Source organism: Pollachius pollachius (genome assembly GCF_949987615.1).
Source record: "Pollachius pollachius genome assembly, chromosome: 20".
NCBI lineage: Eukaryota > Metazoa > Chordata > Actinopteri > Gadiformes > Gadidae > Pollachius > Pollachius pollachius.
In genome coordinates this window covers 9,500,303-9,525,873 of record NC_136953.1, presented here as the reverse complement: position 1 = coordinate 9,525,873, position 25,571 = coordinate 9,500,303, and the positions used below count along the sequence as shown (strand labels likewise).

At 48.6% G+C, this 25,571-nt stretch overlaps 2 protein-coding genes across 3 annotated transcripts in view; both read left to right on the top strand.

The window, feature by feature from the left end:
- Positions 1-31: 31 nt before the first annotated feature.
- sf3b2 (splicing factor 3b, subunit 2) lies at positions 32-13,854 on the top strand. Its single transcript, XM_079758487.1, is given in 24 exon segments — positions 32-210; positions 628-674; positions 926-976; positions 2,405-2,611; positions 3,834-3,884; positions 4,323-4,449; positions 4,710-4,732; positions 4,734-4,775; positions 4,777-4,806; positions 5,055-5,163; positions 5,412-5,518; positions 5,785-6,009; positions 6,457-6,579; positions 6,732-6,812; positions 7,071-7,298; positions 7,963-8,112; positions 8,278-8,367; positions 8,706-8,813; positions 9,095-9,202; positions 9,958-10,100; positions 10,878-10,979; positions 11,802-11,901; positions 12,614-12,811; positions 13,537-13,854. Coding segments are annotated over 24 exon segments (2,652 nt in total). The 5' UTR covers positions 32-80; the 3' UTR covers positions 13,609-13,854.
- A 1,286-nt stretch (positions 13,855-15,140) lies between these two features.
- Positions 15,141-25,571, top strand: part of pacs1 (phosphofurin acidic cluster sorting protein 1) — a 41,799-nt gene continuing 31,368 nt past the window's right edge. For both annotated transcript variants that reach the window (XM_079757590.1, XM_079757589.1), the window contains exon 1: positions 15,141-15,574. In XM_079757590.1, the coding sequence (XP_079613716.1) occupies positions 15,420-15,574 (155 nt within the window). In that variant the 5' untranslated portion in view covers positions 15,141-15,419. The remainder of the gene's footprint in view (positions 15,575-25,571) is intronic.

The following is a 25,571-nucleotide window of genomic DNA, read 5'->3' as shown; positions in this document are numbered from 1 at the left end:
AATGCTTCACAAACATTCCCGTTCTCGTCGATCGCGTGTCGTCCGCAGCCGCCGTCGTTGTTCATTCAAAGAAGTGCAACATGGCATCCGATGGCCCACCGGGCACTGAATCTCTACAGTCCGATTTAGGGTCTGCTATTGTAGCTTTGAACACATGGAGCCACCCGGAGTTGCAAGCCAAACTGGGGGAGCTGGGGGCACCAAACATGGGTGAGTAGAGCTAGGGAAACACAGACAGGCCTCGCTAGAGCTGCTGTTTAGCTAACACAATTAGCACAATGTCAACATTAGCTAGCTATGCGAAGCGGTAAGTTCCAACTTCCAGGCCCTGATACGTGAAATTAAAATCCGAGAGACTTTATTTTCAAGTTATTAATATGAATTCAAGATAAAGACATTTCCAAGCGTGCTGAAATTGGATTTATTGTGGGATTTGTCTCACCAAATAAGAGCCATGGTGGTTAACATTAGCCGAACTTGCGTCCTTCTTGCATGCTATTATTGCGGCGGAGATAATGTAGTTAGTGATACAGGACTAACATTTACCCCTAAATAACGTCACAAGATTGCCCGAAGCAAAGTTATTATGTTTTTGTTTACATTTGTTCTTGTGTTTCTGTTCTTCAGGTCCCAGAGAGGAGCTGATCGATAGGCTCAAGGGATACATGATCCAGGTAAACTTATATCGAGCAGAAGTTTTAGTGATGGCTAGTCATTTTGGCAAAATGGTATATCAGTGCAATGACGTGAATTCATTTCGAATTAGATACTAGTTCAGTCTCACACTAAGTAGCAACACTTTGCAACCGTCAGGTGACGTTATACGTTAATATATTCTTTAATACATATTATCAAAAAATACAAGAAAGCTGGTAGTATTGGGGCTTACACATGGGTTAACAATAATCTATTTTTTATTCTACAGACAGGGGTTCTCCTCAGCAAACCCAACGATGATAAATCCATGGGCCCTCAGGTAAATGAACTAAACATGGTCACACCTTGCCCCATATGTAACCCAGGACTCCGTAATACACAACTTTAGTGGGTCAGACAATGCCGTGAAGAGTAAAAAAGATTGGCCATACGCGAAGAAGTCAAATGTCGAGCAAAACATCAACACAAATCGGGCTGCATTGTGGTCTCAAATATTTGTTTATATTTGTCTATCTACACCACCCTTAGTCAAATTTTGTCTGTAAGTGCCTACTCCACCCTTTAACTCGTATGATTGATCCTTGTGTCTGTCATTGTCAATGCCACCTTAGTCTAATTCTGTTTTTGTCAAACGTAGTGCACAGTGTCTGTTCTGTCCGTCTGTCTATATCACCTCTAGTCTTATGTTCTGTCTGTCTATACCACCTATAGTGTTATGCTCTGTCTATACCACCCCCTAGTCTCATGTTGGTCTCTACCCCCCATCCCCCCCCTAGTCTCATGTTGGTCTCTACCCCCCTAGTCTCATGTTGGTCTCTCCCCCCCCTAGTCTCATGTTGGTCTCTACCCCCCTAGTCTCATGTTGGTCTCTCCCCCCCCTAGTCTCATGTTGGTCTCTCCCCCCCAGTCTCATGTTGGTCTCTACCCCCCCCTAGTCTCATGTTGGTCTCTACCCGCCCCCCCCAGTCTCATGTTGGTCTCTACCCCCCAGTCTCATGTTGGTCTCTACCCCCCCCTAGTCTCATGTTGGTCTCTCCCCCCCTAGTCTCATGTTGGTCTCTTTCCCCCCCCAGTCTCATGTTGGTCTCTCCCCCCCCCTAGTCTCATGTTGGTCTCTACCCCCCCCCCCCAGTCTCATGTTGGTCTCTCCCCCCCCCCCTAATCTCATGTTGGTCTCTACCCGCCCCCCCCAGTCTCATGTTGGTCTCTACCCCCCCCTAGTCTCATGTTGGTCTCTCCCCCCCCTAGTCTCATGTTGGTCTCTACCCCCCCCAGTCTCATGTTGGTCTCTACCCCCCCCTAGTCTCATGTTGGTCTTTCCCCCCCTAGTCTCATGTTGGTCTCTCCCCCCCCAGTCTCATGTTGGTCTCCCCCCCCTAGTCTCATGTTGGTCTCTCCCCCCCCAGTCTCATGTTGGTCTCTCCCCCCGCAGTCTCATGTTGGTCTCTACCCCCACCTAGACTCATGTTGGTCTCTACCCGCCCCTAGTCTCATGTTGGTCTCTACCCCCCCCCTAGTCTCATGTTGGTCTCTACCCGCCCCCCCCAGTCTCATGTTGGTCTCTCCCCCCCCTAGTCTCATGTTGGTCTCTACCCCCCCCTAGTCTCATGTTGGTCTCTACCCGCCCCTAGTCTCATGTTGGTCTCTCCCCCCCCCCAGTCTCATGTTGGTCTCTCCCCCCTCTAGTCTCATGTTGGTCTCTCCCCCCCAGTCTTATGCTCTCTTCGTCCGTCCGTCTGTCTGCCAGATGCAGGGGCTCCCCCCCATGCCGCCCATGCCCATGCCGCCCATGCCCCCGGGTATGGGCATGCTGCAGGCCATGAGCATGATGTCCGGGGGTCCGCCGCCGCCCGGCATGCGCATGCCCCCGGGGCTCTCCCAGGAGGAGCAGCTGAAGATGGCCCAGCAGCGGGCCGCCATGATGATCCAGCAGGAGGAGAGGGCCAAGCACCAGGTGAGGGCCCAGGGAACTGTGGAGCCGCCCGGCCACGGGCTCTGAAGGGGCCCCCCATGGTCCCACGTTCACGCAACGCAAGGCGCCCGCGTCGACGCAGTCGCCAACCTGCTTCGGTCCTGCGTCGGGTTTTAGCGAGCGGACCAATCACAGCCCTCGCTGCGCCGTCGCGTTCGACGGAAAGGGTTGCGATTGTTGGGAGGCGCGCGTCCGGCCCTCGCAAGGGGGTCCGTGAGGACGTAACGGATCCGTAACCCCCGTTGCGTTGCGTGAACGTGGGCGCCGTCGTCAGCCCTTCAGTACAGCCCAATGAAGGCGCTGTTGTTGTTCCTGAAAGGAGGCGCTGTGTGTTTGTGTGTCTCAACCTAGGGCTGGGCGATATATCGAATATATGCGATGTATCGCGAGATGTTCTCCAGGCGATGTATAAAATGCCCCTGTCGCGAACATCGAATACAAATTGGCACGTAATGTTTCTTTTTGCCGCCGCCGCCGGCATAGTCGTTGTGTTCCCTTCTCTCGCTCTTTCCTGTGGCTCTCTGCCTCACAGACTCATATGCATTAAACACACTCACTCCCCCCGCGAGATTCTAGGATTCTACGCGCGTGTGTGACGGTCGCGTGTGTGACGTCACACACGCGACCGGTGAGTGAGAACAGCGACCGGTCACTCATCTCCTACCGTTGGGTGAGAACAGCGAGAGAGAGAGAAAAGATGATGGAAACGGAGGATTTGGTTTCAAAAAAAGAATAGTACAGGATCCGTCGTCTGGCAGTGGTTTGGCTACCGAAAGGAAGATGTGGAACAAAAAACGGCTCTGAGCTCTGTTTTTGCTCGAAAATAATTAACGGTTTTAATAAATGCTGTGTTGGTAAATCTAACTTGCTGTGATTTTCCTTTTCTTATGTGCAAGTTCTAAATTCTTCCAATAGAAAGCACTAATGAGTTTAAACAATATGTTGTCTCATGTAATCTACATGCAGACTTATGTTTCAGGAATACTCGAATTATTATAACACGTAGTAACATTATGCCAGACATGGTTGATTCGAGCATTTATGATGTGCTCTAGAGGAGATTCAAAATATATCGAGATATATATCGTGTATCGAGATATAGTAAAAAAAATATCGAGATATTCATTTTGGCCCATATCGCCCAGCCCTATTTCAACCGTGCTTGTGTACCTCAATGTTGAATGTGTGTGTCTTCTCTCGGCAGGCGGACCCCCGCACCATGGAGGAGCAGGAGCTTCTGGAGCAGCAGAAGAGGGTGAGGCAGCGGGAGAGTTTGGTGTTGTGCTTTGTGGCCAATCGGCAGCCTCCCTACCTCCCCCCGGGGTCAAGAGGGGGTCAAGAGGGTTGTACCGGTGCTCAGGGCGCACACCGTGGTGGTTGTTGTTGTTACTTTCCCCTTTAATGCTGTTTTGGAGGCCTGTGTTTTCCTGCATGTCCGCCTGCTCTGTTGGGGAGTGTCATGCGATTGTCGATCGATACCCTGTCACCACGGGACATTGCTTTTTCGTAAACAGTGAGCCAACGTGGTACGGTGTTATAAATGGTGATGTAATGCTATAATAATGTAATTGATAGTGGTCTGATGTTATAGTAATAGTTTTATTAATGGTGGTGCGATTTTAATATTAATAGTTGTATTAACGTTGAGTTATAATAGTTTTATTAATGGTGGTCTTTAACGTCGTCTCTCCAGGCTGCGGTGCTGCTGGAGCATGAGAGGCAGCAGCAGATGGCCAAGGTTCACTCTGGCCCTGGGGGGCCGGACATGGGGCCCAGGCCACCCATGATGTCCTCCATGTCTCCAGGCAACCCCATGAGAGGTGTGTGTGGCGCTATGTTTAATCTTATAAGCATCGCTGTCTCACTGTTCTGTCCGCACGATGGGCGTGTTGATTGTATCGTCGCTTGGATGGACTAGCATGCATTTAATGCAATTTGAATCTATTGATTTGGCGTCTATGTTGTGATTCATAACATAAAATGCACATTGTACCATATCAAACCTGTTGCTTGGGTCAGTGATGGCCGCCGAATCATGACATCATCCTACGTGTGTGTGTGTGTGTGTGTGTGTGTGTAGGTATGGACCCCCGTGGGCCCCTTCCCCCCAGGGGTGAGCATGATGCCCACCCAGAGACAGAGGGTCCCCCCCCCCTCCCGGAGAGGACGGCAGAGAGGTAGGCCCTCCAAACGTCTGTGTGTGTGTGTGTGTTGAAATGACTTAAACACAGTGGCTTTGAGAGTGTATTTCGCAAACACTGTGCCCAACATGTGGGTCCTTGTTGACCGGGACTCGTGCAATAGGTCCCCGTGTGCGGTACTCTCCTAACATTCCTACCGCTTCATAATCCTGAGTGTAGCTGTTCAGTGCGCGTGTGTGTGTTGCTGCCTCCTCTCTGACTGCGTCTGCGCTCCGGTTCTGCAGAGCTGGCAGGGAGAGGAGTCGAGCGTGGCCGGGCCCAAGATCCCCCAGGCGCTGGAGAAGATCCTGCAGCTGAAGGAGATGCGCCAGGGCCAGCTCACCGACCCCACAGGTACCAGCCCCCCCCAGCACGCCCTAGACCGGGCCCCAAGGTACCGGGCCCCACGGTACCGGGCCCCAAGGTAACGGGTTCCATGCTCAATGTAGTCCAGGGTCCACCCTTTGGCCTCCGAGCGAAGCGCAAGACAACCTCCCCCATACTTCAATAGTGGAAGACCTTTATCTAGAGTCACAGTGGACAATAGCGTCGTCCCGCTGAACAAAGTCCTAATTCGTTGGCGTTGTCCTTCTCCTGTGCAGAGGAGGAAGAGGAGGATGACGAGGGAGCCGACACTGAGATGACGGGCTCCTCCGCCCAGGGCATGTCGGAGACGGACGAAGACGACGGCCAGCTGTCAAAGAAAGACGTAGGTCCTCCACCGCGGTTGGGGCCATCCAGCCCACACCAGGCCCGGTTAACGTTTTAACTTGAGAACCGGCCAATGTTGTTCTGTAGAATGCTGCTTTTATTATTTTTATTGTAATATTTTCGCATTTACTAATTGAACACATGCTAGATAAAGTTGCGTAAACGGTTGCTGAACCATACTTGAGTAAAACAGTTGATTATTGCATCAACAAGAGGACTTGTGCAGGAAGTGAGCCTGACTGTGTCCCCCTGTGCCTCCTCCAGAAAAACCGCAAGCGCAGGAACCGCAAGAAGAAGAACAAGAAGAAGCGTGCGCAGGAGAAGAGGGAGCTGCAGGGCCAGGAGAAGCCCGGGGCGGACGGAGACAAGGACGGGGAGGAGAAGGACAAGGAGAAGGAGGACGAGGTGGAGATCGAGTACGTGACGGAGGAGCCGCAGATCTACGACCCCAACTTCATCTTCTTCAAGAGGATCTTCGAGGCGTTCAAGGTCAGCTCCTGCTCTGTTGTTTTAAATGATGAGAGAGAGAGAGAGAGAGAGAGAGAGAGAGAGAGAGAGAGAGAGAGAGAGAGAGAGAGAGAGAGAGAGAGAGAGAGAGAGAGATGAGAGAGAGAGAGAGAGAGAGAGAGAGAGAGAGAGAGAGAGAGAGAGAGAGAGAGAGAGAGAGAGAGAGAGAGAGAGAGGCCTCGATATGTGACTTTGAATTTTCCCTGGGATCAATAAAGTATAAGTCTATTTATCTCATTTTAATATCGCTAAACAGGACTAGTTTCATATTTGATGGCTTTCCTTTTGGTTATTGTGGCTGAGCGATCCCCCTCCAGTGTAAACCACGTCCCGTTAACCTCTGAACCCCGTCGGTGTGACCTCTAAACCACATCTGTGTGACCTCTGAACCATGTCCGTATACAACTCACCCCCCTCCTCCGTCGCCAGCTGACGGACGACGTGAAGAAGGAGAAGGAGAAGGAGCCGGAGAAGACGGACCAGCCCCTGGCCAACCTGCTGAAGAAGAAGGGCTTCGAGGAGGAGAAGAAGGACAGCGATGACAGCGACGACGTAAGCCCTCGGCCATCGCTGCACTCTAACAATGCCGGCGGGCGTCCCGTTCGTCCACTCTCAGACCTTCCTCGGTGCGCCTCACAGGAGAAGGGACGGAATGAGTGGAACCGAAGCGTTGATGATGATGCTGTGGTTTCCGCTCCTTGCAGGACATGAGGCCCGACGTGTCCAAGCTCTCCAAGAAGAAGATGAGGAGGATGAACAGACTGACGGTGGCCGAGCTCAAGCAGGTAGGGACCCGGCCACGCCCCCTCACTCACCTGGTCTGATCAGAGACATTTCAATGAGTTTTAACGGTTATTCCTCCGCATTACTCTGTGAGACTTCTCTTTAAAAATGGAAAGGTGAATTGAGAGGGCACATTCTTCGATTTGAATCGACTTTGGTTTGCATTTGACTTTAATCAGTAAGACCGTCTATGTCGTCGGGGAGCACCGGTACCACCGCCCGTCCGCCTCTCTCTAACCCTCCCTCCCTCCCCCCCCCAGCTGGTGGCGCGCCCCGACGTGGTGGAGATGCACGACGTGACAGCTCAGGAGCCCAAGCTGCTGGTGCACCTGAAGGCCACGCGCAACACGGTGCCGGTGCCGCGCCACTGGTGCTTCAAGAGGAAGTACCTGCAGGGCAAGAGGGGCATAGAGAAGCCCCCCTTCGAGCTGCCCGAGTTCATCAAGCGCACCGGCATCCAGGAGATGAGGGAGGCGCTGCAGGAGAAGGTGGGGGGGGGGTATTTTAGTCAATATTGAAATCACGAGCATTCAAACGATTTTCTTTGAGTTTGAACACATGATGCATTTATTCAGCATTTCTCTCCCAAAAAATACTCGGGAGAACTTTTTAATTTTCCCCTTAAAAAATAGACAATGTTCAAATAGAAAATAATGTACAAATATGTATATAGCTGTTCTGCAACTTCTTTTAAACATTAAATGATTAAAATAAATATACTCTATATATAAAAGAAAAGATTGTTTCAACTCGACAATATTAGTTTGGAGATCGTTTGACCCAAAAATAGAAATCGCGAACGAAATTCTGTTGATTGCACAGCCTGAGAGGTATTTCTTACTTTTATTTTTATTTTTAAGGATTGCCTAGTTGAATTGAGCATGTGACGGAAGTATGAATGTCAGCAATTTGGGTCTCTCAAAGGCCTTTTTGTTTGCCTCGAAAGATGCAATGTGGATACAAAAAGCCTTTTTGGAGTTTGTTTGGAGTTCGGAATAGACAAAGTGTTTTTGTCTATGGTGGCGTATTAAACGGGGAACTACCTTTTGCGTTCTATCATGCTTGCGCTACCAATTCTCTCATTAGTATTGGGTTCAGGAGTGATCGGGACCCTTGGTAGAGACTGAATTTCCCCCCCGTCCCACCTCGCAGGAAGATGCCAAGACCATGAAGACTAAGATGAGGGAGAAGGTGCGTCCCAAGATGGGCAAGATCGACATTGACTACCAGAAGCTCCACGACGCCTTCTTCAAGTGGCAGATGAAGCCCAAGCTCACCATCCACGGGGACCTTTACTACGAGGTAGCACGTCAGCACCCTCCAGAGGCAGCCCTGGGAAGTGCGGGGGCTTTCGCGCTATTATTTTGAAGGCATGATGTTTCAACAATAACGCTTGCTCAATGCTGTGTGTTCTTCCCTCTCAACCTCTCTCTCTTGCTCTGTCTCTGTGTGTCTCTCTCTCTCCAGGGGAAAGAGTTTGAGACCCGTCTCAAGGAGAAGAAGCCAGGGGATTTGTCCGATGAGTTGCGCATCGCTCTGGGAATGCCCGTCGGACCAGTGAGTACTGCTGAATCATTCCCATTTTAATCTCATTTCTCCCCAAGTACTAACAAATACCCATAAACCAAAATGGTTTATGGGTATTTCAAACCCTTTTTTAATGAAAAATCCCATATTGAACATAAAAATTTAGTATTATGTATAATTGCAAGATTGATTTCATATCAATATGAATAAATATGACTGTGGCCGAAAGTTTTACTACTATTAAACTACTAAATTATTAAAACCTGCAGATTGACTGTTGCCCTGTGGTTTGTGTATGTGGTCGTTCTTCTCTTGAATGATTTTTTCTTGAATATCTTTTTAATCCACTCTGTCTCGTCCGTCCTCAGAACTCCCACAAGGTGCCCCCACCCTGGCTCATCGCCATGCAGCGCTACGGACCCCCGCCCTCGTACCCCAACCTTAAGATCCCCGGCCTCAACGCCCCCATCCCAGAGGTACCAGGCTGGAGGAGTCCTCCCTGCCCTCAGTCCCTCCATCCTTCTCCTCCTCATGCCTTCGCTCCTTATTTTCCTCCTTTTTCTCCTCATCATTCTGTCTCTGGCTTTATATTTGTTGTTCTTCGTCTCCTTATAGTTCTCCTTATCGTTTTCTCTATTCTTCCTTTCTCATTCTACATTATTTTTCTGTTTTTTTTTTAGTTTCATCCAACCAACATTGATTATCCTACGTCTCACCTTTCTCCTCTCTCCTTCCTGTCTCCCGTCCGTCCAATCAGAACTGTACGTTTGGTTACCATGCCGGCGGCTGGGGGAAGCCGCCCGTGGACGAGATGGGCAAGCCCCTCTACGGAGACGTGTTTGGCACCAACGCCGGAGACTTCCAGGTGACTACCTCTCTCACTCACTGACACGCACAGACACACAGAACCTGCCCGACAACAAAAACTATAAATAGGTGTCACGACGTGGCTGGTTCGTATAAAGGGGATGGGGACTCATGATGTACCTTATATTGTTCACATTGGTGTCTTTGTCAATTCCCCCCCCATTGAATCTCTTTAATGCGTAAGAGTTACATTTGCATCATGGCCAGTGGTGGTCACTTCCCACGCATCCTATAATGGACCAGTCGAATGCAAATTACACCTTCTCCCTCGTGTTCGTCATCTCGTAGCTCTTTTGTTCTTGGTTCTGAAATAGAAGCAACGGGTTGTTGGTTCTTTTGGAATGCAGCGCTACAATAGCTCCCGAGTGGGCGGCAATACTTCGGCAATACTTCGTCGCGGTTAAAAAAGTGCAAGAACAAAGTGATGTGATTGCGGGGAAAGCGTAGAAAATCTGACCTGACCTTTTTTGGCACTGCTGGACCTTTTTTTTTTCCCGCACATGGCAGCAACGTGAACATTGTCTGTGATTGGGCTGAAATTCGAGCCGGGTGAGATTCTAACCCGCAGTGGGAAAGCGTTGTTGACAGCTCTCGATTTAACTTATAAGAGTGTAAAACAATTTAGTCCACAGTGATTCTCCTGGTTTCAGCCAGCCGGGAAACAAAACCGGCCTTCTCTGTGAAGTGTGCCGCCCCAGTGACCCTTCTGGCTCGGCATGTTGTTAAAGACGACCGTGTCACCGTGTGTCCCAGGCCAAGGCCGAGGAGGAGGAGGTGGACCGCACCCCCTGGGGGGAGCTGGAGCCCTCGGACGAGGAGTCCTCCGAGGAGGAGGAAGAGGAGGAGAGCGACGAGGAGAAGCCCGACGAAACCGGCTTCTTTACCCCGGCGGACAGGTACAGCAGAGTCCGGAACAGGAGTTAGGTTCACTGTAACTGTAAGTTAGTTACATAAAATAGGATAATAATCAAACATATGTTACATTATTTGCAGAAGAGTGGGAGGTATATGTTTAGTTGTAGAACTCTGTATTAAAACACTTTCAGGCAAGAGGCACTGAACGAAATGTTGACCGATTTTTTTTTTTTTCCTTCTGAAATTGGACTTTCAAAGTTACATCTGTGATGTTTTTATTTATATTACATCCTCACTTATTTACGACCCTACCTTTTTTACCCTTAAAAAAAAGACGATAAAAAGAAAGTACTTTCCCTCGAAGGGAAAACATGCTCCACAGTTGGCCCTCGATCACACGTTAAAGTAGCCTGACATTTACAGACCAATTTGCTTAAATGCGTACTAGTATGAAACCTCGTTTTCGATTTCCATGAGGCATTATCAACGCCTGCAGACCTAAAGGCCTCTGGACGCCATTGGATAGACCGACCATCAATCAGTGCATATAAAGTTGTTTGTTTATGAAAAATACAACTACGGTCCTCCCCAGTATTCATATCAAACCCCAAAAAATTGAAAAACGGCTGGGATTTCCTCTGGTGTATGAATTTGGCGGTCACTAAGTCTGATGGGGGTCTGACAATCCTATCATCATCGGCCTGCTATTCTTACTGCTGTTTCCATGTGGACACATGGTGATCCTGTTTGTGTGTGTGTGTGTGTGTGTGTGTGTGTGTGTGTGTGTGTGTCTGTGTGTGTGTGTGTGTGTGTTGCAGCGGGCTGATCACCCCAGGAGGCCTGTCGTCCGTCCCTGCCGGCATGGAGACGCCCGAGCTGATTGAGCTGAGGAAGAAGAAAATCGAGGAGGCCATGGACGGGTGAGCTCACTGACGACCTCGTGTGATCTTCCAAAGACCCTTCCTGTGGTCGGGGGTACTGTTTACAGCCCCAGAACGTGTTGCTGAAGAGCCGGATGTTGTTGGATATGATACAGGGTTTATTTTTCACCAATACTCACGTTTAGATGTATTGGGGAGTTCACAAGTAATAATTATAGGGGTTTCATGTGTAGTGTTTAGCCTTTGCTCTCAAAATATTATTTTTATAGTTTTTATTAGTGCCAGTTGTATCAGTCTAAATATTTAATGTGAAAGATGGATTATTTTGACAGTATGCCCAGGGTTGTGTGTCAGAACAAGTGTCCTTACATTTTCTTTGGTTTTCTGTCTCATTGCCAATCTCAAGCTCTTGTGCATACCACTCAGAGCTTGGCAGGAAGCGGTTACATAATCAAATGATGAGATGTTGACAGTGTGTTTCTTGTAGCACTTCTTAAGCTCATAACTGCAGCCAGAAATAGAAATAGGCCATATTTCTAGCATGAGATTAGACTACATTCAGAACAGATTTTTTCTTCCAAAGTTACCAGAGAATGAAACAATAGTACAACTATCTTGTTTAAGGCTAGTAGCGACAAGTTTTAGCCTATGTTAATGAAATGTCAATATCGTAATATACATTGAAAGTCGGACACTTTGGTTCCTTCCTTCTGTTCTCCAACTGACAAACCAGGGACACGGTGTCCTTTTCCTTTGGTACACTTGACCATAATGCATGAACTAAAGACGCCAGCATCATCCAGCTCACTGTGGATCTCCTTCGACTCTCTCTCTCTCTCTCTCTCCTGCTCGTATCCATAGCAACGAGACGCCCCAGCTATTCACCGTGCTCCCAGAGAGGCGGACGGGCGCTGTGGGGGCGGCCATGATGGCATCCACGCACATATACGACATCTCGGCGGTAAGTGTGTGTGTGTGTGTGTGTGTGTGTGTGTGGGGGTGGGAACTACATACCCTGTGGCAAGCCAGAACATGCAACACATCCGACTCCACTTTGTTTCTTGGGTGTGTGTGAGAACATATTTGCGTGAGTGTGCGATGCGGATATCGATAGTGAACATTCCCGACATTCCAGGGCTAATCTCTCGTGTACCTGTGACTAGGAGCGAGCTGTGGTGCCATGCTGTGGAGACTAGCTTGGCAGAGCTGTGGTTTGCTAAGAGCATTAGAGTGGGCTGGTTGAGCTTGGATATCCATTTTTTTTGGCGAGGGTTCTCTGTTTGCTTCGGAACTCGTCTTGGTTTTTGTTAGTTACATAAAATAGGATAATAATCAAACATATGTTACATTATTTGCAGAAGAGTGGGAGGTATATGTTTAGTTGTAGAACTCTGTATTAAAACACTTTCAGGCAAGAGGCACTGAACGGAATGTTGACCGATTTTTTTTTTTTTTTCCTTCTGAAATTGGACTTTCAAAGTTACATCTGTGATGTTTTTATTTATATTACATCCTCACTTATTTACGACCCTACCTTTTTTACCCTTAAAAAAAAGACGATAAAAAGAAAGTACTTTCCCTCGAAGTTCTCGAAATACTTCAAAGTGAGTGTGGTTGCCCTTCCATCCCACCATAACCACCTCCCTCCCTCCCTCCCTCCCTCCCTCCCCCAGGCCATGGCAGCGCGTAAGGCAGGTGGGGGCGGCGGGCAGGAGTCCCAGGGCGTGGAGGTGGCCCTGGCGCCTGAGGAGCTGGAGCTGGACCCCATGGCCATGACCCAGAAGTACGAGGAGCACGTGCGCGAGCAGCAGGCGCAGGTGGAGAAGGAGGACTTCAGCGACATGGTGGCCGAGCACGCCGCCAAGCAGAAGGTACGAGGGGAAACGACGAGGGCGCGTGTGGTGAAGGAGTCGTCAGGCTTTATAATGGGGCTCACCGATTTGGGGAAACAATCGAATAGCGATTATTACGGCCAATGATGCGATTGCTATTTAGTATGCAATTTTTATTTTTAACGTTCCTTATGTTCTGTATTATTCACAAAACAAGCAATAAATCATTCTATAGTATTTATTCAATCGCAGCCTTTGCTTTTTGCAAACCGCGTTCTATTACATCATAATGTCGATTTGATTTATCGTTAATTATTTCATTCTTTATTTCAGTTTAATCTTCTATAATTTACCCTTTTCACAGAGGCGTCATCGTAGGTCAAACGGGTGTCCCTCGTGACACATTAGGTGTGCTTCTTTTATGTACCGGGGGCGGGTAGGAGAATCCTCTGGTACATTAAAGGAGCAGAAGTATACACCAGTGTTTTTCCTAGGATGTGTGTGAAAAGAGTAATGAGCGGAAAATGTGCCTCCAATTTATTTCTATATTGGTTGTTGCTTTAAACTGCTGCTGCCTAAAGTAAAAATTCTTCCTTGCACAAGGAATAGTCAGGTTTATCCAAAAATAACTTTATTCAATTGGTGATTTTCCGCAAGAGTAACAATAATATAATATATATTATAATATATTCCTCTTCCTCCCCTCCTTCCATCCCACTGTTCTACTCCCAACACCCTTTATTTCCTCCTCCTCCTCCTCACAGCAAAAGAAACGGAAGGCGCAGCCCCAGGACAACCGGGGAGGGGCCAAGAAATACAAGGAGTTCAAGTTCTAGCCAAGGGAGGGGATTCGGAGCTCGCGTTTTAACTGCAGGTCAACCCTGACACACAAGCCACGAGGACGTCTTCTTCTGTTCGTGGTTTTTTAATTTTTCCAAACATGCTTGTGCACATATCCTCGTTGATTATGTGCAATCGCTGCCAGCTTCGTCATGTGCGTTCAAGTGTGGCTGGATGAAATGTCTTTGTTTTCTATTGTAGTTTTGCTTTTCATTTTTTTGTAAATAAATAAGTCAAAGTCCTGTTGCTTTTGCTGTTTTTTTTCTTGGTTTGACAGAATCACTAATTCTGGATTCAAAAACCGATATGATGCTGTTGTAATTTCACTGACAACCATTCAGAAAGATGTGGATGAGGAGAAGATGCAGGGAGCGTTTATGCCACCAGAGGGCAGCGGGGGTTCACCAGAGCGAGGCTCTCCTGACCGACTGAGAAGCACAGTGACCTAAATAGCCGCAGTAGCAACAAGGCTCCCTTGCACAGCCCCGGTAGCCCCGGTTGCACCGGGAGTGGTGGCCCCCCCTCTGGTGCGCTATGCGGACCGGTGCTTTCCATTTGTTATTCTTAAAATAGGGTTGAACTTTTTTGATTTATAGTGGTGTGTTTAATGTTGACACAGATAACCCAATCCGTGGGGCCATTTCATTGTACAGAAAAATAAAAAGCTGTCTTAATGACAAATGAGAGGCCCTAAAATTGAGCTGTTATTGCTTGTTTCCCGCTTTAGCACAATTTAAAAATGTAGGACTACATTTTTGATATAGCCTACAAGAAAACCAAAACAATCTTTACTGCTTGAGAGATTCTAACTTTACGATTCTCATAGCTCACAGGGACTTTGATGAATCAAAGTGAGATTGTATACAGAAGTTACCAGATGACGCAATGCCTGTGCGCACATCTTGTCTCGTGCCTTTTCCTTCTCACCTACTCGTTGTGGGCGCGGGCAATCACCAGTGACTCACGCGCGCAGGATGTGCATGGGTGGGCAATCCTCCGCTGTGCTTTTTTAAAGATCCGAGCATATGCAGATATAACTTGTGCAAAGAAAACTTTGAAAAAAAAACCACTGTCCTTTAAAAAAATATATTGACATATTTGCTAGCCTATGAAACATCCCGTATGATGCACCTGCTGTAATATAAAACGTCAATCATGTAAATCATTGTGTACCGATTATCCAATTATTGTAAGACATGCATAATGGTTTTTATGGATCAAGGTGTACAATTACAAAAACATCGACATAACATTTTCCTTTCATGTATTTATTTTATCAAGAGTACAACAACATTTAAATAAATGTATCGGTTGGAGTTTCACTGCCAATTCAAAAAAACCCTTATCTCTCATGTTGTCGGTCCACACGTCTCTGCAAAGCAACAGTCGTACGTCTTTAACTAGAGGCGTCGCTCTTTTTTCGGCTCATTGTGAGACTTTGTTGGAGGAGGAGAGGAGGGGTGGGGGGAAATTTCCGCTTCCTGCACCGATAAACATTTTACGACCGAAGTTGTGGAGTAAACTGGGGGGCTTTTTTTCAGCGCGAGCTCACGGCGTGAAATGACGTCGAGGCTGCAATGTTGTCACTAATATAGCGAGGCGATTAGCTCCACACCGGATCAACTTCGGCTCCCCGACGTCTTTTTTGCGCATTTGCAGCTAGGGCTATGCGTTTGGGAATTGTTACCAGGCAAACGTGAAGAGTGGGAACCAGACAAAAAAAACAGGCGGTCACACCACGGATATACCCCCTGGTCGTTTCGTTTGAACCCTTTTTTGTGTACTTGGCTAAGAACAAGCCTCCAGGATGTCGGAGCGCGGAGGGCTCCCGCGGACTGGGGGTGTCCCCTCGCCGCACATGCAGCCCTCCAAACCGGTTACGATCGCGTCGAACCGCCCGGTGCACATGAACCTCTACGCCACCTGGGAAGTTGACCGATCCTCGCCCAGTTGTGTGCCGAGGTGAGTGTCAGCTGGCAGAGAGGGCTCTCCTCGCATCTCTATCTCACTCTGTCTGCTGTCTGTCTGTCGGTAGTGTTTCATGTAATGTTGTTTGCTGTAATGTTGACCCAGTGGTATACACCAATCGCTCGTCTTTCGTGTCTGATGGGTCGCATGGTTCTGGCTAATGATTAGGAGAGGTATTCCAAGGCGATAGCCAATTGAGGCTTAACAGTCTGGCGGTCTGCGTGTGCAACGTTAGTGTCATTGTCTTGTTCTCTCAATAGACAGAAGATAGCTGTATCTCTACCTCATTGACAAACAAAAATACGGCGTGTGCCGCACCGCAGCTTGCGTTACACTCATTTACATTTCACTTTCAATGTAAATTTCGTTCTCCGTGTACCTGCGTCCTATAATCACCCGGCGCTGTCCTTTATTCCTACGCTATGATAACACGGTGTTGTTTCAAGAGACAATGACCACCATCCATCCATACATCATGGTACTCAGTTGGATGTTGTTGTAGGACTAGCCATTGTTGTTTTGATGTCACATAATCCACCACTGGGGGTTGGTTTCTAAGGTTTATTGATATTCACCAAAGTGTGTGTTCACTCTATTGCTGATGGATATGTGGAACATGGTAATAGGTTGAGGGTAGACTGAAAGACGTATACTCTACATGTATGTCTTGCAGATTGCTACTGGAATAACAATGGAATACCTAGAGTAGCTACTGGTCTACTTGATGTCGATATCTCGTAGTCGCTTTTATGTCACGAGTTCTGCCTGTTAGATCTCAAGGTCAAAAGTCAACTATAAAACTGCATGTGATTGTTGAGCCTGGTTAAGCGTATTGTGTCGACATTTTTCAGGATTAAACGGTGGGGTAATATACTCGGTTTACACAATCCAAATGAACAGACGTCTACCCGATTCAAATAAGCTCTATTACTACCCTTTTGGTGACGCAATTCTCTTATCTTTTGTGAGCACATTTGACGGATTACATTTGAAATGACTGCAGTTTTGTCAATATGAGCTCCCCCTTTTTTATTTTTTGGAAAGTCAATGAAAATCTACCACTGTTCTGTGACTAAGCAGAATCCTGTAGTCTGTGAATTGATTGTTGCTTAGAAGTGTGTGTGTGTGTGTGTGTGTGTGTGTGTGTGTGTGTGTGTGTGTGTGTGTGTGTGTGTGTGCGAGCTTCCGTATCCAGTTCATATTTTTCCTGATGTGCCCATATCTAATTCTCACACACACACGCAATTCCTTACAATTGATTTCCCCAGCACCTCATACGAACCAACACACTGGGTTCCCCAGAAGTGCTGTAGTGTCTGCTCCCTCACAGCTAATCCATACATGTCTCCAATATAATTAACCTCACCAAGCCGGCCCCACCCACCGCGGAGCCGTTGTGGAGATGGAGCGACGATGGAGTGATGGAGAGGGGAAGCACCGCTTTCCGTGGTTCGTTTACGCCGCCGTTGTCGCCGTCTACGGTTTTTAAACGAGACGGGCGATCAACGTGTTTCTCAGATGCAGGCCAGCATTAAGCTTATCGGATGCGGGGAGGAAGGTGACGACATCGTGTGTGTGTGTGTGTGTGTGTGTGTGTGTGTGTGTGTGTGTGTGTGTGTGTGTGTGTGTGTGTGTGTGTGTGTGTGTGTGTGTGTGTGTGTGTGTGTGTGTGTGTGCATGTGTGTCCACCCGTGTGACACACATACTATTTCCAAATACAAGTCTGAGTCATACTTCGCCAAGTACCCACTCGCCCACCACCTTGTAAAAAGAAAGTCCTTTAATATCATTTATAATTTATACCGAATCAGTCATTCAGTCCGATGTTGGCTTATCGTGGTCAGCCGTTCAGGACAGCAAAAAGGTTGACACGCAAATTACCCAGACATTCTCCATCTCCTAAATAATGCTTGACTCGTTTGCGTTCTTTCCTGTTTCTCAAATGTCTTCTCGTGAATTGGATGATGAACTTCCCCTTATTCTGGCAGCTGCTTCTCTTATCTCTGCTAGCGGTGTGCAGGGGTCATTCTCCTTGCCATGCAGGGTTACCGGTCGCCTTCCAGGGGTTAGGACGAGTCTCCGCATCTCAGTGCTCCAATCAACTTTGATTTTTTTTTTCGGCTCACTATGCAATTCATAATCAATAACAGATTCAAGATTGATTCTCGATTCATTCGATTTCGGGGAGGGGGGCTATTCTCAGGATCTACTCCAGTGCGCTGCTGTGGGATAAGAAAGGGGGTAAGGGCAAATGAAAGCATGAAAGCAGAGTTATTGTGTCTACGACTATGTCGTTTTTATGTTCGAAAGAGTTATGTATGCCGAATATAATAATGAAAAACGCACATAAGTGAAACCAAGGCAAAAATGTTTTGGTAGTCTTTTTATCCCCCTCACCCCTACGTCTTCCCCTCGTGATGGCCGATTAGAAAACAAGGCTTCAGAGTTGATGATGCCGTTGATGTTATCGACAAGCAGTGACTAACAGTTTTGGGCTGACCATGCTGGGTCGTGGGGTTGACGTAGTCTCTCTCCCTCCCTCCCTTCCTCCCTCCCTCTCTCTCTGTTTCTCACTCGGAGTCTGTGAGACCCCCCCCCCCCCCCCCCAACCGTTGAGCAGGGACCCAGACGTGGGCACATGAGGTCAAACCTCTTAAAGACGTCCTCCTCCTCCTCCTCCTCCTCCTCACCTCTTCGTCCTCCTTCTCCTCCTAACCTGCTGTAAGTCGTTGCCATCGTCACGACCGGCTGGGTGCCAGGTTCAGTTGTGCAAAAGCAGTACTGCGCGGGTCCTCCCCCATCCTCTCCCCCGCTCATCACTCACTCACTCACTCCTTCACCGTTGTTCTCTGCAATTCAATCAGTTGAATTATGTGGGTCTCTCGAGCAGTGTGAGAGAGACCCACAGACGCACACACACAGACCTTTTTTATTTTTTTTTTTATTACCATTTTATTTCCTTATTCCTTCTCTGCAGGGTCTCCTACAATCACCCCACAATCTGTTTTGCGCTTGACACACACACACTCACACACACACACACACACACACACACACACACACACACACACACACACACACACACACACACACACACACACACACACACACACACACACGCGCACGCACACGCACACGCACACACAGACCAAAGTCCCTCTCTGGCGTCTGTTGTTTCTCTCTCGGGTGGTGTTAGAACAACAGCCCCGGTCCTCCCGCATGTCCTCACCTCTTCCTGCTGTGCGCCTGTAAGGCACCGCATGACGCGGTATCACTCATTCCCGTTCCCTGCGGACGATTCGGCGCCAGCCCACAGAGCTGCTGCAGAGTGCAGATGTCAAAACTGGCCTTTTTTTAAATGATGGCTCATAGAATGCGCCATGATTGATCTATGAGGCGTACTGGTCTCTTAGTCAGTCCATGTACATGGATTAAAATAAAACACTGCTGATGGATCATGAATTAATAAGGCGTTAGAATTTGGAATGAGAAACAGGCCTGTGAACAATCTCATCGTTCAAATCGCGAGCCCCTGCCAAGCAAATCATTTGGCGTTCTTCGTAACGATCGTTCAGATGTCGGGATTGCCAATTACCATTCCCAGTCCCCCCCGTTGTGTGTGTGTGTGTGTGTGTGTGTGTGTGTGTCCTGTGGTCCCATCTGAATCCATGCACTGTTGCCAGTAACCGCTCTCCAGCAGTGCCAGTCTGTTTTGTGACCGCAGTAGGACTTCACTGTTGTGGTGGTTTGTATTATAATGATATGCTTCCATGAACAAGCCTTCCAAAATCCAAGACACTCATACAGATCTGGATTACAGGCATTCAGCTGAAACACATACCTTTCTGCCTGTCTCTCCCCCATGTACCCAAGAAATAACACTGGCTTTTGCAAAGCATGCCAATGCTGTATAATAACAATATGTGAGGGGTTCATTGCATTGCACCGGTGCTGGTGCAAACTGTTTCTGTGACGCGACTGTGGTGTGTAAACAGCAAGTTTAGAGGAGTGTGTTTGCTGGCATGGTGCAATTGTTAGAGCGTGATCGACCCTGCAAAACAATGGTGGGTGCTACACTAACGGCGACACCAAAAGCAGGGCTTCAGTGTGCTAGCGCGCGCGCACACACACACACACACACACACACACACACACACACACACACACACACACACACACACACACACACACACACACACACACACACACACACACACACACACACACACACACACACACACACACACGGAACTGTCAAAAGAATGTGATCTATCAGCACAGTATTGCGACATTCAGAAGCTGCTGAATTACTGACCTAGTGAACATACATACATACACACACTGAAAATTCATCTCGACCCACAGAGCCGTTAAATGCTCTGGGGTTCGTCGTTTTGTTTCGATTGATTTGTGTGTGTGTGTGTGTCAGGGCATCAGGGCAGGATCTGCTAGCTGGTGTCATTCGTTGACTGATATCCAAATCCCAGGCCACAGGCGGGTTTTGCAGTGGAGCCCTGACAAAGCCTTTGACTCATCATTTGAATGAAGTGTTTCGGGTTGTTCTGTCTCCGGAGCATATTGCCAGTATGGGAAACAAAGCAGGAAAACCTCTGTGCTGTCGTTGTTATTTGTCCGCGGACTCCTCTTGATCCTAGAGTGAGAAGCTGTGGAATACATTTAGGGATGAAAGTGCATCTACAAAACAAAAGTGCCTCACGAACAGGGTAGCATGCTTGTGTGCAGAAGAGTTACTAAAGGAATCAGTCAGGGCTAGATTTTTATTTCTATGTGTATCCTTGTTGAGCCGTGGTGGTCCAGTGTGTCGTAGGAGATGTGGTAGGGTGCGTCACATTAAGTGAAAAGTGTGAAACGGCAAGCAAAAGTGTGAAACGAGAACAATAATGTCACATCGGCTACCGAGATGTTCTCGGAGGAGTTGGCTCTTCTGGTGTGTGTGTGTGTGTGTGTGTGTCATGCGCGCGGTGCAGGTGTAACTTGGGTGGATTGTCTCTGCGTGGTAATCCCTGAGCGGCTCAGCTTACCAAACTCTCTCCCTGCGGTGTCATCTCACGTCCCCTGATAGAGTTAACACACCCTGACCTTGACGCAGCGCCGGGGATACGTGTGCCTGTAGTGTAGGGCGAATGACACGTCCGGGGAGACCCCCCCCCCCCCCCAAAACAAAACTACAAATGTGTCCCGCGTGTAAGCTGATGTCTCCCCGGTCTTTCGGAAAATCCGAAAGCCCTGGGAGAGGACGGCAATGCGGCCACGAGGTGTGTTTCCCCATTCACTTGTTTTCATGCACATTTTTTTTAATTTGCGCATAACCCCCCAAAAATAGCTGAGTTCTTTTTCTTTATGCCTGAGGGAGGGGCAAGCCGGTGTATTGGTGAAAGGTAAACGCCACCAAGGTCCGTGGGAGCAGATTCAGCAAATAGATGCACACGAGCGAATAAATGATGGAGTACAGAAATCGCATAACTTGAATGTCACTCAGGCTTAAGCTCGTGTGCACACAGGGCTGTTTCCAGTCTGCCAAGAGCACATGGCTCACATACCCCCCGTCTCCCCCCACCCCCCGGAACATGAGCATCTTGCTGTCAACTGGTCTTCTCGTGTGTGTGTTTGTGTGTGTGTGTGTGTGTGTGTGTGTGTGTGTGTGTGTGTGTGTGTGTGTGTGTGTGTGTGTGTGTGTGTGTGTGCGCGCGCAAACACACAATGTGTTGGTCCATAACCAAGGAAGCCATTGCGATCTTCCGTTGCGATAGGGGGTTTCCTATTTCCCCCCGATAGCCAATCGCGCGCTGTGAGTGGATCCACCGGGGGGGGGGGGGGGGGGGGCGAGAGATGAATTACAGGGTCTGAAACTGCTCCGGATTAGGAGTTTGCCATGCTCATTAATCTGTAATCGCGTTAATGAAGGGGTCAATTGTATCAGTGTTTGCGTGTGCGTGCACTCGCCTGGTCTTGTGCTTTGTGTGTGTGTGTGTGTGTGCACGTGTGTCGGTAGCGACGTTTCCACGAGGGGTCGTGTTTCACGCTGTGTGTATTGGATCGGAAACGACGGCGGCGACGATCGAACAAGGATCTTCTATTGCAGGAAGGCGCTCGATGCGTACACACACACACACACACACACACACACACACACACACACACACACACACACACATACACACATACACACACACACACACACACACACACACACACACACACACACACACACACACACACACACACACACACACACACAGTGGCGTCCCGGCTCCACGTTGGGCCTTGATGCAACCCATCGAGCCCATGTGTGTGTCCAGACGGGATAACGTGTGGGTGCTCAGGAAGTCCCGGCCCCTCAGTGTGTCCTTGCCTGGGGCTGTAGGCCTTGGATGAGAGAGGGAGAGGGCGACGGGGAGCAAGAGATAGGTTAAGAACGAGAGAGAGGGGTGGTCGAGGGAGGGGCCGGCGGAAATAAGCGTGAGGTCACTTGTTGTTGTGGTTCTCGCCGCCCGTCCCCTGTGAGACGGCTGGGCGTGGCTCGGACGGTTGCCCGCGGCAACAAGGACATCCAAGTGACCAATCAAATCAAGGCGAGGGAGGGGAAAAAAGGGAAATAGAGGCCGCTTCCTTTTTCGTCTGTCTATTCCTGTATCAATGTATAAATACATACATAATATATTCATATGCACATCAGATTTCATATCTGACACCCAGTAGTAACACGAGGAATTGGAGAAGGACGAACTGTAAAGTGGGAGTGGTGTTGGAAACGGTAGAGGTGTGAAATATGTGGAGGATAGTGGAAAGGGGATTAAACATCTTCTAAGGGAGAGACACACACACACACACACACACACACACACACACACACACACACACACACACACACACACACACACACACACACACACACACACACACACACACACACACACACACACACACACGGTCGGTGCAGAAAGGTTGCTTTAAGAACAGCGAGAATGAGGGGAGGATTATTGAGGGAGAGCAGGTTCTGGGGGTGACGTGGGCCACTTGGTGTGATGGAGCAGGCGTTGTATGGTGTAGGACAACAGCAGACAGCAGGGGAATGTCCAACAGGCCGTAAAGAGCTGTGGAGCAGGGAGGAGGAGGGGGAGGGGGTGGATTTACCGACTGCTCTCCCCCTGTCTGTCTCTCTCGCTCCGCCTGTCGCTATCAATGGTGGAGTTATGGAGTTAAGTCTGGATCCCCTGTCTTAAGTCTCTCTATCAATCTCTCTCGTTCTCCCCCCTCCTCCCTCTCTTTATTAATCATCTTCAACCTCCTCGCTTCCTCAGTCTCTCAATTTAAAGCCGCATTTTTTGGGAACGGTTTAGTTGCATCTTGTGTTTTCATTCGATCTCTCGGTCTCTCTCTCTCTCTCTCTCTCTCTCTCTCTCTCTCTCTCTCTCTGTCTCTTTCTAGGTCTCTCCCCCCTCAGAGGGATGTAGAGCTATCTATTCATCATAATAAAACCCTATACCTTAAGAGCCCCGTATCAGTGTCTGTCTACTCCGCCGCCCTGATTGGCTCACCAGCCCCTCCTAGGCGGACACCGCCCATCTCTCTCCCGTTGGCCCCGTTACGGATCTCCTCCCACCCTCACTGTGGAGCCGCGATGGCTCCGGCGTGGACGAACCGTTTCCAAACGCTTTTCCACCGTTATGTTCACGAGCACTCTGGCACTTGAAGGATCACCTTGCAAGGCTTTTAGTGGCGGTCTCTCTCCCTGTGGTTGGTTATGTTCCCCGCCTAAACAGCGTCACTTTGGCCGCCATTTTGGATTTGAAACGTTTCGGTGTCACCGCCATGATCTAGCCTGGCTATACCCATGCTGCCTTGCGCGCGATTTCCTGGATTCCATGGATCCGAATTTCGCCTGAGATAGGGAACCAATCGCAGAACGGGGGGGGACGGCAAGACGATGGCGACGTCTATTCGACACACCCATCGTCTTCTTCCTCATCGAGTTTCTGTTGCTCTACTTACGTCATCTGGTATAATTGATACGATTGGCTATGAGCTACGTACAGACTCAAATGATAGACATTCGTAGCGCCCAATAAACGGCTCCGGGCAATCGTAAACCACGCCTCAAATACGAGAAAATGAATGTGTGGCTCCCAGACCTCATCTCAATGTAGATTGAGATGAGGTCTGGCGTTAGCCAGGCCAGTCATGATCCGTGTGATTTGTAACTTGTCCAGACGGCTGGCGTTCATTTGAAACCGGAGTAGCCTTCTGTTATCAGAGGAACAAAGTGCTGTGTTTAAGAAAGCCAAAGTCAACCAAAGTCAACGGGCCAATGACCCCTTTTCACAGATGGGCAGTAGCAGTGTAAATGAACTTCCTTTTCCTGTAGCTCTAACGTTGGGTCAGTTTAATGGACGTCCGTCGCAGCACCACCGTGGTCAATGTACCTTTACTTGAGTAGCTATGTCTGTAGAGGTGCACTGCCATGCCTAAATTGAATGGACCCATAATTAATGCTAGGAGCAACACCCGTGTTATTCCAACTGTATAAAGGGGTGATTACTTTGGTCCCTCAATGCAACACTACCTCTCAAAGTGGGAGCCATCACTATTTGCCTTTGACTTTGTTCTGAGGCATACATTCATTTTACTGCATGATCGTGTGGTTGTCCCTCGTGTTTGTGAATGGGATGCGTGTGATCAAGTACTTTGTTGCTTTATGGTTTTCTCTCCTTGTATACATTTTGTTGTCTTTATGCTACGCACATTGCAAAGCAGTGTCACACGCCTATGCACAGATGGCTAGTCTAGCCCTAAGGTGCTGACACATGCGTCATGCATAAGGACACACACATACGCACATCCCCACACACACTCTTAATAAACCAACAACCCATGCCCGCGGGTCAGTTGGGACCAAACGGCGAAGATCCTTTCAAGATTGGCTCTCTGAGTGTGTGTGTGTGCATCTTGTGGTCCCACACCCACCTGCATACACACACACACACACACACACACACACACACACACACACACACACACACACACACACACACACACACACACACACACACACACACACAATTGCGCGCGCGCAATTTGTGGCTTCTGTGGGGAAATTACTTCTGCTCTTCCTCTCGATTTCTCGTCGGGCGTGACTCACTGCGCCCCAGAAGGTCCGCGTGCACACAGAAACACACACACACACACACACACACACACACACACACACACGCCCACACAGTGGCTCCGCTGCTGTCACGCGGGGCAGAAGACGGTAGTGCCACGTTGGTTGGCGTATGGGCCTCTCAGTGTAAAGCCTGTTACGTGAGCCCTAGGATAATGTAACCTACTTCTGCAGATGAGCCCCCGTCTTTGACTCGCTCACCCCGACCCACTCAAACACGCGTGTTAGCGGGGCCCGCACATGCATCGCGCCAGCCACGAATGTTCCTCTTTCACATGTGCTTAATGCGCACGTGTCCCATTTAAACACACACACTTCTATACTCTGCAACTCTGCGCGCACGCGTGTGTGTATGTATGAACACGGGCGAGAGTGTTGTATGCGTGTTATTTTGGGTGGAGTTGAATAGCAGGGAAAACCGGGATAAAGGGATTATTATAATTACAGCAATTCGAGACGGAACATGTGGAGATCCCCGAGTGATGGAGAGAGAGGGGGGGGGATGGGGAATACAGAATCATTGTGTGTGTGTGTGTGTGTGTGTGTGTGTGTGTGTGTGTGTGTGTGTGTGTGTGTGTGTGTGTGTGTGTGTGTGTGTGTGTACGTTCATGTCCATAGGAATACAATTAAAAATGTGTCTTCTCCTTTTATGTTGCTTATCTTTGTTGGCCGCACTGGGTATTCATTTGAAATATATTTTTGTGGTAATTTTATTGCAATCACTGCATTCAGCTGGTGTGTGTCACTGTCAGAATTAAGTCGGGGCTGCACTCATCTATGTGTGCTTGATGGCTAGCCCGATGACAA